At 37.5% G+C, this 13,086-nt stretch overlaps 1 protein-coding gene across 1 annotated transcript; it reads left to right on the top strand.

Moving 5' to 3' along the window:
• The first annotated feature begins 5,092 nt into the window (after positions 1-5,092).
• PSMB5 (proteasome 20S subunit beta 5) lies at positions 5,093-7,142 on the top strand. Its single transcript, XM_030970817.1, is given in 4 exon segments — positions 5,093-5,395; positions 6,815-6,930; positions 6,933-6,981; positions 6,984-7,142. Coding segments are annotated over 4 exon segments (474 nt in total). The 5' UTR covers positions 5,093-5,199; the 3' UTR covers positions 7,097-7,142.
• The last annotated feature ends 5,944 nt before the right edge of the window (positions 7,143-13,086 follow it).

The raw sequence follows: 13,086 nt of genomic DNA, 5'->3' as shown, positions 1-13,086 counted from the left end.
TTTTCCATTTTTCCCCCCATTTTTCCCCATTTATCCTCCAAAATTTCCCCATTTTCCCCCCATTTATCCCCCGTTTTTTCCCATTTATTCTCCAAAATTTCCCCATTTTTTCCCCATTTATCCTCCAAAATTTCCCCATTTTTTCCCATTTCTTTTCCCTTTTTTCCTCCATTTTTCCCCCGTTTTTTCCCATTTATCCTCCAAAATTTCACATTTTTTTCCCATTTATTCTCCAAAATTTCCCTATTTTTTCCCCATTTATCCTCCAAAATTTCACCATTGTTTTCCATTTCTTTTCCCCATTTTTCCTCCATTTCTCCCGTCTTTTCCCATTTATCCTCCAAAATGTCCCAATTTTTTTCCATTTATTTTCCTCTTTTTTCTCCATTTTCCCGTTTTTTCCCATTTATCCTCCAAAATTTCTCAATTTTTCCCATTTATCCTCCAAAATTTCTCTTTTTTTTCCCCATTTATCCTCTAAAATTTCACAATTTTTTTCCATTTTTTTGCCCATTTTTCCCCCATTTTTCCCCCCCACTTTTTCCCCATTTATCCTCCAAAATTTCCCCATTTCCCCCCCATTTCTCCCCCATTTTTCCCCATTTACTCTCAAAAATTTCCCCATTTTTCCCCATTTATTTTCCCCTTTTTTCTCCATTTCCCCATTTTTCCCCATTTATCCTCCAAAATTTCCCCATTTTCCCCCCCATTTTCCCCCAATTTTTTCCCATTTATTCTCCAAAATTTCACCATTTTTTTCCCATTTTTTTCCAAAATTTCCCCATTTTTCCCCATTTATCCTCCAAAATTTCACATTTTTTTCCTATCTATCCTCCAAAATTTCCCCATTTTTTCCCCATTTATCCTCCAAAATTCCCCCACTTTTTCCCATTTATTTTCCCCTTTTTTCTCCATTTTCCCCCATTTTTTCCCCATTTATCCTCCAAAACTTCCCCATTTTTTTCCCATTTTTTCTCCAAAATTTCCCCATTATTTTCCCCATTTATCCTCCAAAATTTCACCATTTTTTTCCATTTCTTTTCCCCATTTTTCCCCCCCCATTTTTCCCATTTCCCCCCCCTTTTTCCCCCATTTCCCCCCATTTTTTCCCATTTTTTCTGCAAAATCGCCCCATTTTTTCCCCATTTATCCTCCAAAATTTCACCTTTTTTTCCCATTTATCCTCCAAAATTTCTCATTTTTTTCCCCATTTATCCTCTAAAATTTCACAATTTTTTTCCATTTTTTCCCCATTTTTCCCCCATTTTTCCCCCAATTTTTCCCCATTTATCCTCCAAAATTTCCCCATTTCCCCCCCATTTCTCCCCCATTTTTCCCCATTTACTCTCAAAAATTTCCCCATTTTTCCCCATTTATTTTCCCCTTTTTTCTCCATTTTCCCCCATTTTTCCCCATTTATCCTCCAAAATTTCCCCATTTTTCCCCCATTTTTCCCCCAATTTTTTCCCATTTATCCTCCAAAATTTCCCCATTTTTTTCCCATTTTTTCTCCAAAATGTTTCCCCATTTTTCCCCATTTATCCTCAAAATTTCACATTTTTTCCTATTTATCCTCCAAAATTTCCCCATTTTTTCCCCATTTATCCTCCAAAATTCCCCCACTTTTCCCATTTATTTTCCCCTTTTTTCTCCATTTTCCCCCATTTTTCCCCATTTATCCTCCAAAATTTCACATTTTTTTCCCATTTTTTCTCCAAAATCGCCCCATTTTTTCCCCATTTATCCTCCAAAATTTCACATTTTTTCCCCATTTATCCTCCAAAATTTCCCCATTTTTCCCCATTTATCCTCCAAAATTTCCCCATTTTTTTCCCATTTTTTCTCCAAAATTGCCCCATTTTTTCCCCATTTATCCTCCAAAATTGCCCCATTTTTCCCATTTCTTTTCCCTTTTTTCCTCCATTTCTCCCCTGTCTTTTCCCATTTATTCTCCAAAATTTCCCCATTTTTTCCATTTCTTTTCCCCATTTTCCCCCATTTTCCCCCCGTTTTTCCATTTTCTCCAAAATTCGCCCCATTTTCCCCATTTTATCCTCAAAATTTCACATTTTTTCCCATTTATCCTCCAAAATTTCACCATTTTTTCCATTTTTTTCCCCATTTTTCCCCCATTTTTTCCCCATTTATCCTCCAAAATTTCCCCATTTTTTTCCCATTTTTTCTCCAAAATTGCCCCATTTTTTCCCCACTTATCCTCCAAAATTTCCCCATTTTTCCCATTTCTTTTCCCTTTTTTCCTCCATTTTTCCCCTGTCTTTTCCCATTTATTCTCCAAAATTTCCCCATTTTTTCCATTTCTTTTCCCCATTTTCCCCCCCATTTTCCCCCGTTTTTCCCATTTTTTCTCCAAAATTGCCCCATTTTTTCCCAATTTATCCTCCAAAATTTCCCCATTTTTTCCCATTTCTTTTCCCCATTTTTCCCCCATTTTCCCCATTTCCCCCCCCTTTTTCCCCCATTTCCCCGTTTTCCCATTTTTTCTGCAAAATAGCCCCATTTTTTTCCCCATTTATCCTCAAAAATTTCACCTTTTTCCCATTTATCCTCAAAATTTCTCTTTTTTTCATCTTTATCCTCTAAAATTTCTGAATTTTTTCCATTTTTTTGCCCATTTTTCCCCCATTTTTCCCCCAATTTTTCCCCATTTATCCTCCAAAATTTCCCCATTTCCCCATTTCTCCCCCATTTTTCCCCATTTACTCTCAAAATTTCCCCATTTTTCCCCATTTATTTTCCCCTTTTTTCTCCATTTTCCCCCATTTTTCCCCATTTATCCTCCAAAATTTCCCCATTTTTTTCCCATTTTTTCTCCAAAATCGCCCCATTTTTCCCCATTTATCCTCCAAAATTTCACATTTTTTTCCTATTTATCCTCCAAAATTTCCCCATTTTCCCATTTTCCCCCCCTTTTTCCCCCATTTTCCCCCTTTTCCATTTTTCTCAAAAAATCGCCCCATTTTTTCCCCATTTATCCTCAAAATTTCACATTTTTTCCTATTTATCCTCCAAAATTTCCCATTTTTCCCCATTTATCCTCCAAAATTCCCCCACTTTTTCCCATTTATTTTCCCCTTTTTTCTCCATTTTCCCCATTTTTCCCCATTTATCCTCCAAAATTTCCCCATTTTTTTCCCATTTTTTCTCCAAAATTGCCCCATTTTTTCCCCACTTATCCTCCAAAATTTCCCCATTTTTCCCATTTCTTTTCCCTTTTTTCCTCCATTTCTCCCCTGTCTTTTCCCATTTATTCTCCAAAATTTCCCCATTTTTTCCATTTCTTTTCCCCATTTTCCCCCCATTTTCCCCCGTTTTTCCCATTTTTTCTCCAAAATTGCCCCATTTTTTCCCCATTTATCCTCCAAAATTTCCCCATTTTTTTCCCATTTCTTTTCCCCATTTCCCCCCTCCATTTTTCCCATTTTCCCCCCCTTTTTCCCCCATTTTCCCCCCGTTTTTTCCCATTTTTTCTCCTCCTATTTTTTCCCCATTTATCCTCCAAAATTTCCCCATTTTTTCCCCATTTATCCTCCAAAATTCCCCCACTTTTTCCCATTTCTTTTCCCCATTTTCCCCCCCATTTTCCCCCGTTTTTTCCCATTTATCCTCCAAAATTTCCCCATTTTTTTCCCATTTTTCTCCAAAATTTCCCCATTTTTCCCCCATTTATCCTCCAAAATTTCACCATGTTTTTTCCATTTTTTTCCCCATTTTTCCCCCATTTTTCCCCCAATTTTCCCCCATTTATCCTCCAAAATTTCACCATGTTTTTCCATTTCTTTTCCCCATTTTCCCCCATTTTTCCCATTTTCCCCCCATTTTCCCCCCATTTTTTCCCATTTATCCTCAAAAATTTCCCCATTTTTTTCCCATTTTTTCTCCAAAATTTCCCCATTATTTTCCCCATTTATCGTCCAAAATTTCACCATGTTTTCCATTTCTTTTCCCCTTTTTCCCCCATTTTTCCCATTTTCCCCCCCATTTTCCCCCATTTTTCCCATTTATCCTCAAAAATTCCCCACTTTTTTCCCATTTATTTTCCCCTTTTTTCTCCATTTTCCCCCATTTTTCCCCATTTATCCTCCAAAATTTCCCCATTTTTTTCCCATTTTTTCTCCAAAATTGCCCCATTTTTTCCCCATTTATCCTCCAAAATTTCACCATTTTTTTCCCATTTATCCTCCAAAATTTCCCCATTTTTTCCATTTCTTTTCCCCATTTTTCCCCCATTTTCCCCATTTTTTTCCATTTATCCTCAAATTTCCCCATTTTTTTCCCATTTTTCTCCAAAATTTCCCCATTTTTCCCCCATTTATCCTCCAAAATTTCACCATGTTTTTCCATTTCTTTTCCCCATTTCCCCCATTTTTCCCATTTTCCCCCCCATTTTCCCCCCATTTTTCCCATTTATCCTCCAAAATTTCCCCATTTTTTTTCCCATTTTTTCTCCAAAATCGCCCCATTTTTCCCCCATTTATCCTCCAAAATTTCACATTTTTTTCCCATTTATCCTCCAAAATTTCACCATTTTTTTCCCATTTATCCTCCAAAATTTCACCATTTCTTCCATTTTTTTCCCCATTTTTCCCCAATTTTTCCCCCAATTTTCCCCATTTATCCTCCAAAATTTCCCCATTTTTTTCCATTTTTTCTCCAAAATTTCCCCATTATTTTCCCCATTTATCCTCCAAAATTTCACCATGTTTTCCATTTCTTTTCCCTTTTTCCCCCATTTTTCCCATTTTCCCCCCCATTTTCCCCCCATTTTTTCCCATTTATCCTCCAAAATTCCCCCACTTTTTCCCATTTATTTTCCCCTTTCTTCTCCATTTTCCCCCATTTTTCCCCTTTTATCCTCCAAAATTTCCCCATTTTTTTCCCATTTTTTCTCCAAAATTTCCCCATTTTTCCCCCATTTATCCTCCAAAATTTCACCATGTTTTTTCCATTTTTTTCCCCATTTTTCCCCCATTTTTCCCCCAATTTTCCCCCATTTATCCTCCAAAATTTCACCATGTGTTTCCCATTTCTTTTCCCCGTTTCCCCCGTCGTTTCCCGCTCCTCCCGCAGAGCCCCTTCGGCGTGACGGTGGCCGTGGACTCCCGCGCCACGGCCGGCTCCTACATCGCCTCGCAGTCCGTGCTCAAGGTGCTGCCCATCAACCCGCGCATCCTGGGCACCATGGCGGGCGGCGCCGCCGACTGCAGCTTCTGGCAGCGCCTGGTGGCGCGCCAGTGCCGCGTGCAGGAGCTGCGCAACAAGGAGCCCGTCTCCGTGGCGGCCGCCTCCAAGCTGCTGGCCAACCTGGTGTACCAGTACAAGGGCATGGGGCTGAGCCTGGGCACCATGGTGTGCGGCTGGGACAAGCGCGGGCCAGGTACTGGGGCACACTGGGACAAACTGGGAGGCAAAAAATTTGGTAGTTGTAGCCCAAAATTCACATTTTTTAGCTCCGAATTTGCATTTAAAAGCCCCAAAACTCCCATTTTTTTAGCTCCAAATTCATATTTATTATCCCCAAAATTCCCATTTTTTAGCCCCAAAATTTCCATTTTTTAGCTCCAAATTTGCATTTACTATCCCCAAAATTCCCACTTTTTAGCCCCAAAATTCCCATTTTTCAGCACCAAACTTGCATTTAAAAGCCCCAAAATTCCCATTTTTTTAGCCCCAAAATTCCCATTTTTTAGCTCCAAATTCATATTTATTATCCCCAAAATTCCCATTTTTTAGCCCCAAAATTTCCATTTTTTAGCTCCAAATTTGCATTTAAAAGCCCCAAAATTCCCATTTTTTTAGCACCAAACTTGCATTTATTATCCCCAAAATTCCCATTTTTTTAGCCCCAAAATTCCCATTTTTTAGCTCCAAACTTGCATTTATTATCCCATTTTTTAGCTCCAAATTCACATTTATTATCCCCAAAATTCCCATTTTTTTAGCCCCAAAATTCCCATTTTTTAGCTCCAAATTCACATTTATTATCCCCAAAATTCCCATTTTTCGGCCCCAAAATTCCGGTTTTTTAGCTCCAAATTCCCATTTTTTAGCCCCAAAATTCCCATTTTTTAGCCCCAAAATTCCCATTTTTTAGCACCAAATTCACATTTACTATCCCCAAAATTCCCATTTTTTAGCCCTAAAATTTCCATTTTTTAGCACCAAATTTGCATTTAATAGCCCAAAAATTTCCATTTTTTAGCTCCAAATTTGCATTTAATAGCTCCAAAATTCACATTTATTATCCCCAAAATTCCCATTTAAATTCGCATTTAAAATCCATTTACAAGCGCCAAATTCACTCCGTCACTCAAACTCACTAGCCACGCCCCCAAGCGCACTAGCCACGCCCCCAAGCGCGCTAGCCACGCCCCCAAGCACACTAGCCACGCCCCCAAAGTGGGCGGTGCCGCGTGCAGGAGCTGCGCAGCAAGGAGCCCGCCTTGTGGCCACGCCCCTAACTTTGAATAACCACGCCCCCAAGCTCGGTAGCCACGCCCCCACAGTGAGCAGGGCCGCGTGCAGGAGCTGCGCAAGAAGGAGCCTGCCTTGTGGCCACGCCCCCAAATTTGAATAGCCACGCCCCCAAGCTGCTGGCCAACCTGGTGTACCAGCACAAGGGCCTGGGGCTGAGCCTGGGCACCATGGTGTGCGGCTGGGACAAGCGCGGGCCAGGTACTGGGGCAAACTGGGACAAACTGGGACAAACTGGGATGCAAAACAATTCTAACCCCCGAAACTCGATAGCCGCGCTGCAGAACCCGGTAGTCACGTTTGAAATTGGATTTTTTGCCAGGCCTGTACTACGTGGACAGCGAGGGGCAGCGCGTGGCGGGCGCCGCCTTCGCCGTGGGCTCGGGCTCCTCGTACGCGTACGGCGTGCTGGACCGCGGGCTGGCGGCGGCGGCGTGGGCAGCGAGCGGGCGGCGTGCGAGCTGGCGCGCAGGGCCATCTACCAGGCGGCGCGCGGCGCGCCTACTCCGGCGGCACGGTGAGGGTGTTCCACGTCGGGGAGAGCGGCTGGAGGCAAATCTCGGCCGATAACGTCAGCGAGCTGCAGGAGCTCTACGGGGAGTGAGGCGAAAAAATGGGAGTTTTGGTGAATAAAGTGCAAAAAAATCCGATTTCTTGGTGCTTTCTTTGGTGATTTCTTGGGATTTTTTGGGGAGTTTTTAGAGGGTTCATTGGGATTTTTTTGGGATTTTTTGGGGAATTTTTTTCAGATTTTTTAGAGATTTTTTGGTGATTTTTTTAGGATTTTTTGGGTGATTTTTTGGTACTTGTTAGGGATTTGTTCGGGTTTTTTTGGGGTTTTTTGGTGATTTTTTGGGATTTTTTCTGGTTTTTTTGTGCTTTTTTTGCGTTTTTTTTGCGATTTTTTCTGAATTTTTTCTGAATTTTTGGCCATTTTTTATGAATTTTTTGGTGATTTTTTGGCGATTTTTTTCTGAATTTTTTTGCGATTTTTTCGCTATTTTTTCTGAAGTTTTTTGTGATTTTTTGGCGATTTTTTCTGAATTTTTTGCGATTTTTTTCGCGATTTTTTCTGAATTTTTTGGCGATTTTTTGGTGATTTTGCCTGAATTTTTTGTTGATTATTTGCGCTTTTTTGGCGATTTTTTCTGAAATTTTTGCGATTTTTTTTGTGTTTTTTTCTGGATTTTTTGGTGATTTTTTTCGCGATTTTTTTGGTGATTTTTTGGTGTTTTTTTGTGATTTTTTTGCGATTTTTCAGCGATTTTTTCTGAATTTTTTTGTGATTTTTTTCTGAAATTTTTGCGATTTTTTGGTGATTTTGCCTGAATTTTTTGTTGATTATTTGCGATTTTTTGGCGATTTTTGGTGATTTTTTTGTGATTTTTTGGTGATTTTTTGGTGATTTTTTGGTGATTTTTTTGCGATTTTTTCGCTATTTTTTCTGAAGTTTTTTGTGATTTTTTGGCGATTTTTTCTAAATTTTTTGGTGATTTTTTGGTGATTTTTTCTGAATTTTTTGGCGATTTTTTGGTGATTTTGCCTGAATTTTTTGTTGATTATTTGCGATTTTTTGGCGATTTTTTCTGAATTTTTAGTGATTTTTTTGTGATTTTTTGGTGATTTTTTGGTGATTTTTTTGCGATTTTTCCTGAATTTTTTGCGATTTTTTGGCGACTTTTTCTGATTTTTGGCGATTTTTTTTGTGATTTTTTTCTGAATTTTTAGTGATTTTTTTGCAATATTTTCTGAATTTTTTCTGAATTTTTGGCCATTTTTTATGAATTTTTTGGTGATTTTTTGGCGATTTTTTCTGATTTTTTTGCGATTTTTTTCGCGATTTTTTCTGAATTTTTTGGCGATTTTTTGGTGATTTTGCCTGAATTTTTTGTTGATTATTTGCGATTTTTTCTGAATTTTTGGTGATTTTTTTGTGATTTTTTTGTGATTTTTTGGTGATTTTTTGGTGATTTTTTTTGGCGATTTTTTCTCAATTTTTTGGTGACTTTTTGGCGACTTTTTCTGATTTTTGGCGATTTTTTTTGCGATTTTTTCTGAATTTTTCGTGATTTTTTTTCAATATTTTCTGAATTTTTTCTGAATTTTTGGCCATTTTTTATGAATTTTTTGGTGATTTTTTGGCGATTTTTTCTGATCTTTTTGCGATTTTTTACGCGATTTTTTCTGAATTTTTTGGCGATTTTTTGGTGATTTTGCCTGAATTTTTTGTTGATTATTTGTGATTTTTTGGCGATTTTTTCTGAATTTTTGGTGATTTTTTTGTGATTTTTTTGTGATTTTTTGGTGATTTTTTTGGCGATTTTTTCTGAATTTTTTGGTGATTTTTTGGCGACTTTTTCTGATTTTTGGCGATTTTTTTTGCGATTTTTTCTGAATTTTTAGTGATTTTTTGCAATATTTTCTGAATTTTTTCTGAATTTTTGGCCATTTTTTATGAATTTTTTGGTGATTTTTTGGCGATTTTTTCTGATTTTTTTGCGATTTTTTTCGCGATTTTTTCTGAATTTTTTGGCGATTTTTTGGTGATTTTGCCTGAATTTTTTGTTGATTATTTGCGATTTTTTGGCGATTTTTTCTGAATTTTTGGTGATTTTTTTTGTGATTTTTTTGTGATTTTTTCTGAATTTTTTGGTGATTTTTTTGCGATTTTTTCTGAATTTTTTGGTGATTTTTTGGCGACTTTTTCTGATTCTTTTGCAATTTTTTTGGCGATTTTTTCTGAATTTTTAGTGATTTTTTTGCAATATTTTCTGAATTTTTTCTGAATTTTTGGCCATTTTTTATGAATTTTTTGGCGATTTTTTGGCGATTTTTTTCTGAATTTTTTGCGATTTTTTCGCTATTTTTTCTGAAGTTTTTGTTGATTTTTTGCTGATTTTTTGTTGCTATTCCGTTGCTGTCGGGGCCGCTGTGTGCAGCCGGCGCGCAAAAAAATGGGATTTTTGGTGAATAAAAGAGGAAAAAAATCCAATTTTTTGGTGATTTCTTTTGGATTTTTCAGGGATTTTTTAGGGATTTTTTGGTGATTTATTGGGATTTTTGGGGGGATTTTTTGAGGGTTAATTGGGATTTTTTGGGGGATTTTTTTCAGATTTTTTCGAGATTTTTTGTGGATTTTTTGGTGATTTTTTTAGGATTTTTTGGGTGATTTCTTGGTACTTGTTAGGGATTTTTTGGGGTTTTTTGGGGGTTTTATGGTGATTTTTTGGGATTTTTTCTGAATTTTCTTGGGATTTTTTTGCTATTTTTTTCTGATTTTTTTGTGCTTTTTTTGCGATTTTTTTGCGATTTTTTCTAAATTTTTTGTTGATTTTTTGGTGATTTTTTCTGATTTTTTTGCTTTTTTTTGGCGATTTTTTATAAATTTTTTGTTGATTTTTTTCACTATTTTTTCTGATTTTTTTGCAAATTTTTTCGCGATTTTTCCTTAATTTTTGGGGGATTTTTTGGTGATTTTGTGGTGATTTTTTGTGATATTTTTATGATATTTTTTGTGATTTTTTTGCCATTTTTTACTGAATTTTTTGTGACTTTTTAGTGATTTTTTCTGAATTTTTTGGTGATTTTTTTGCGATTTTTTCTGATTTCATTTTGTACTTTTTGGGGATTTCTTGGGTGATTTTTAGTGCTTTTTTAGGGATTTTGGATTTTTTCACTTTAGGATTTTTTTTCAGGTTGTTTTTCCGTATTTTTGGGGATTTTTTGGGGAATTTTTTTTCAGATTTTTTAGAGATTTTTTGTTGATTTTTTGGTGATTTTTTCTGATTTTTTTGCGATTTTTTCTAAATTTTTTGTTGATTTTTTCACTATTTTTTCTGATTTTTTTTCTGATTTTTTTGCAATTTTTTTTGTGATTTTTCCTTAATTTTTGGGGGATTTTTTGGTGATTTTGTGGTGATTTTTTGTGATATTTTTGAGATATTTTTGGTGATATTTTTGAGATATTTTTTGCGATTTTTTGTAATTTTTTTTTTTGCCATTTTTTTCTGAATTTTTTGTGACTTTTTTGCGATTTTTTCTGAATTTTTTGGTGATTTTTTGGGGATTTTTTTCAGGTTTTATGTGCTTTTTTTTCAGATTTTTTTTGCAATTTTTTCTGATTTTTTTTTTGTACTTTTTGGGGATTTCTTGGGTGATTTTTAGTGCTTTTTTAGGATTTTGAATTTTTTTCACTTTTTTTAGGATTTTTTTCGATTGTTTTTTGGTATTTTTAGGGATTTTTGGGGGGCATTTCTTGGGATTACTTTAGGAATTTTTAGGGTTTTTTTGGCGATTTTTGGGGGATTATTTAGGATTTTTAGAGGGGTTTTTTTGGTGGTTTTTAAACGATTTTAGTCGGGTTTTTTGGGGATTTCTTGGTGTTTTTATGATTGTTTTAGGAGATTTTTTTCTGGTTGTTTTGGGAATTTTTTTTGGTGTTATTTGCGATTTTTTTAGGAATTTTTTGGTGTTATTTGCGAGTTTTTTAGGATTTTTTTGGTGTTTTTGCTGATTTTTTGGGGATTTTTTCCCCCAGAATATGAAACTGTAAAACGCCCAGAAAATCTGAGCAGAATGAGAGGAGAAAAATGGCAATTTCCGGCAAAAAAACCCTGCAGGATTTTGGGCAGAAAAAATGAAAATTTTGGGGAAAAAACTCGAAATTTTTGTGAAAAAATCCCTTTTTTTGAGCAATTTTTGCTTTTTCTCCCTCCCAGTCACCCCCGTTCCCCTTCCCCATCCTGACGACGTCAGAAAGAAATGCAAATGAGATGCAAATGAGGCGAGAAATCCGGAGCTTTATTGGAGAATCAGCGGCGGCGGCGGAAACCTGTGGGGGGGAAACTGGGAGTTACTGGTTTGGACTGGTTTGGACTGGTTTGGACTGGTTTGGACTGGTTTGAACTGGTTTGGACTGGTTTGGACCAGACTCACCCTTCCTCCCTTTTTTCTTGCCCGTTTTCTGTTTTTTCTCTTTTTCTGCTGCGGCTCCGACGAATCCTGAGGCGCAAAAATTCCCCAAATTCAGCCCCAAAATTTGTTCCGAAATTCCCCAAATTCAACCCCAGAACTACCAAAAATTCAGCCCTAAAATTCCCCAAATTCAGCCCCAAAATTGATCCCAAAATTCCCCAAACTTGCCCAAAAATCGGTCCCAGAATTCCCCAAAATTGATCCCAAAATTCCCCAAACTTGCCCAAAAACCGGTCCCAGAATTCCCCAAAATTGATCCCAAAATTCCACAAACTGAGCCCCAAAATTTGTTCTGAAATTCCCCAAATTCAACCCCAGAACTACCAAAAATTCAGCTCAAAAATTCCCCCAAATTCAGCCCCAAAATCGATTCCAAAATTCCCCAAACTGACCCCAAAATTTGTTCTGATATTCCCCAAACTCAACCCCAGAACTGCCAGAAATTCAGCTTAAAAATTCCCTAAAATTCCCAAAATTCACTCCCCAAAGTTCCTCAGAAATCGATCCCAAAATTTGTTCTGAAATTCTGCAAATTCAACCCCAGAACTACCAAAAATTCAGCCCTAAAATTCCCGAAATTCAGCCCCAAAATTGATCCAATAATTCCCCAAATTAATCCAAAAATTCCCCAGAAATGGATCCCAAAATTACCCCAATTATGCCCGAAATTCCCCAAAAATTTATCCCAAAATTGGCCCATAAAGTTGCCAAAAATTGACCCCAAAATTCCCCAGAAATTGGTCCCAAAATCCCCCAAATTCGGCCCCAAAAATGGATCCCAAAATTCCTCAAATTCAGCCGAAAATTCCCAAAAAATCAATCCCAAAACTGATCCCCAAAAATGACCCTAAAATTCCTAAATCAGCCCCAAAATTTGACCCCAAAACTCCTCAAATGCAGCACCAAAATTCCCCAAAAAAGGATCCCAAAATTCCCCAAATAATGCCCAAAATTCCCAAAAAATCGATCCCAAACCTGATCCCAAAAAATGACCCTAAAATTCCTAAATCAGCCCCAAAATCCCCCAAATCCAGCACCAAAATTCCCCAAAAATTGATCCCGAAATTGCCAAAAAATCGACCCCAAAATCCCTGAAATTCAGCCCGAAATTCCCTAAAAATTCCCAAAATTTAACCGCAAAATTCCTCAAGTTCAGCACCGAAATTCCCTAAAAACTGATCCCAAAATCAACCCCAAAATCCCTGAAATTCAGCCCAAAATTCCCGAAAAATTCCCAAAGTTTGACCCCAAAATTCCCAATTTTTATTTTCCCCGCCCTTTTCCCGCCAAGCCCCGCCCCCCTGGCACCTGATTGGCCGCTCCGAAGAGGGCGGGGAAAGCCCCGAAGTTGGTGACGTCATCGAGGTCAGGCCCCGCCCCCCGCGGGCGCCGCGGCCTCCAGGGGGCGCTGAGGCGCTGCAGCATCGACTCCTCATAGCGGCGCCTGAAATGCACCAAAAATGGGGAAATTTCACCCAAAATTCACCCAAAATTACACAAAAATCACCCAAAGGCGCTGCAGCATCGACTCCTCATAAGCGCGCCTGAAATGCACCAAAACGGGGAAATTTCACCCAAAATTCACCCAAAAATCACACAAAAATCACCCAAAGGCACTGC

This window comes from Camarhynchus parvulus, unplaced genomic scaffold, assembly GCF_901933205.1.
Source record: "Camarhynchus parvulus unplaced genomic scaffold, STF_HiC, whole genome shotgun sequence".
NCBI classification, from domain to species: Eukaryota; Metazoa; Chordata; class Aves; order Passeriformes; family Thraupidae; genus Camarhynchus; species Camarhynchus parvulus.
This window is presented reverse-complemented; position numbering and strand designations above follow the sequence as displayed.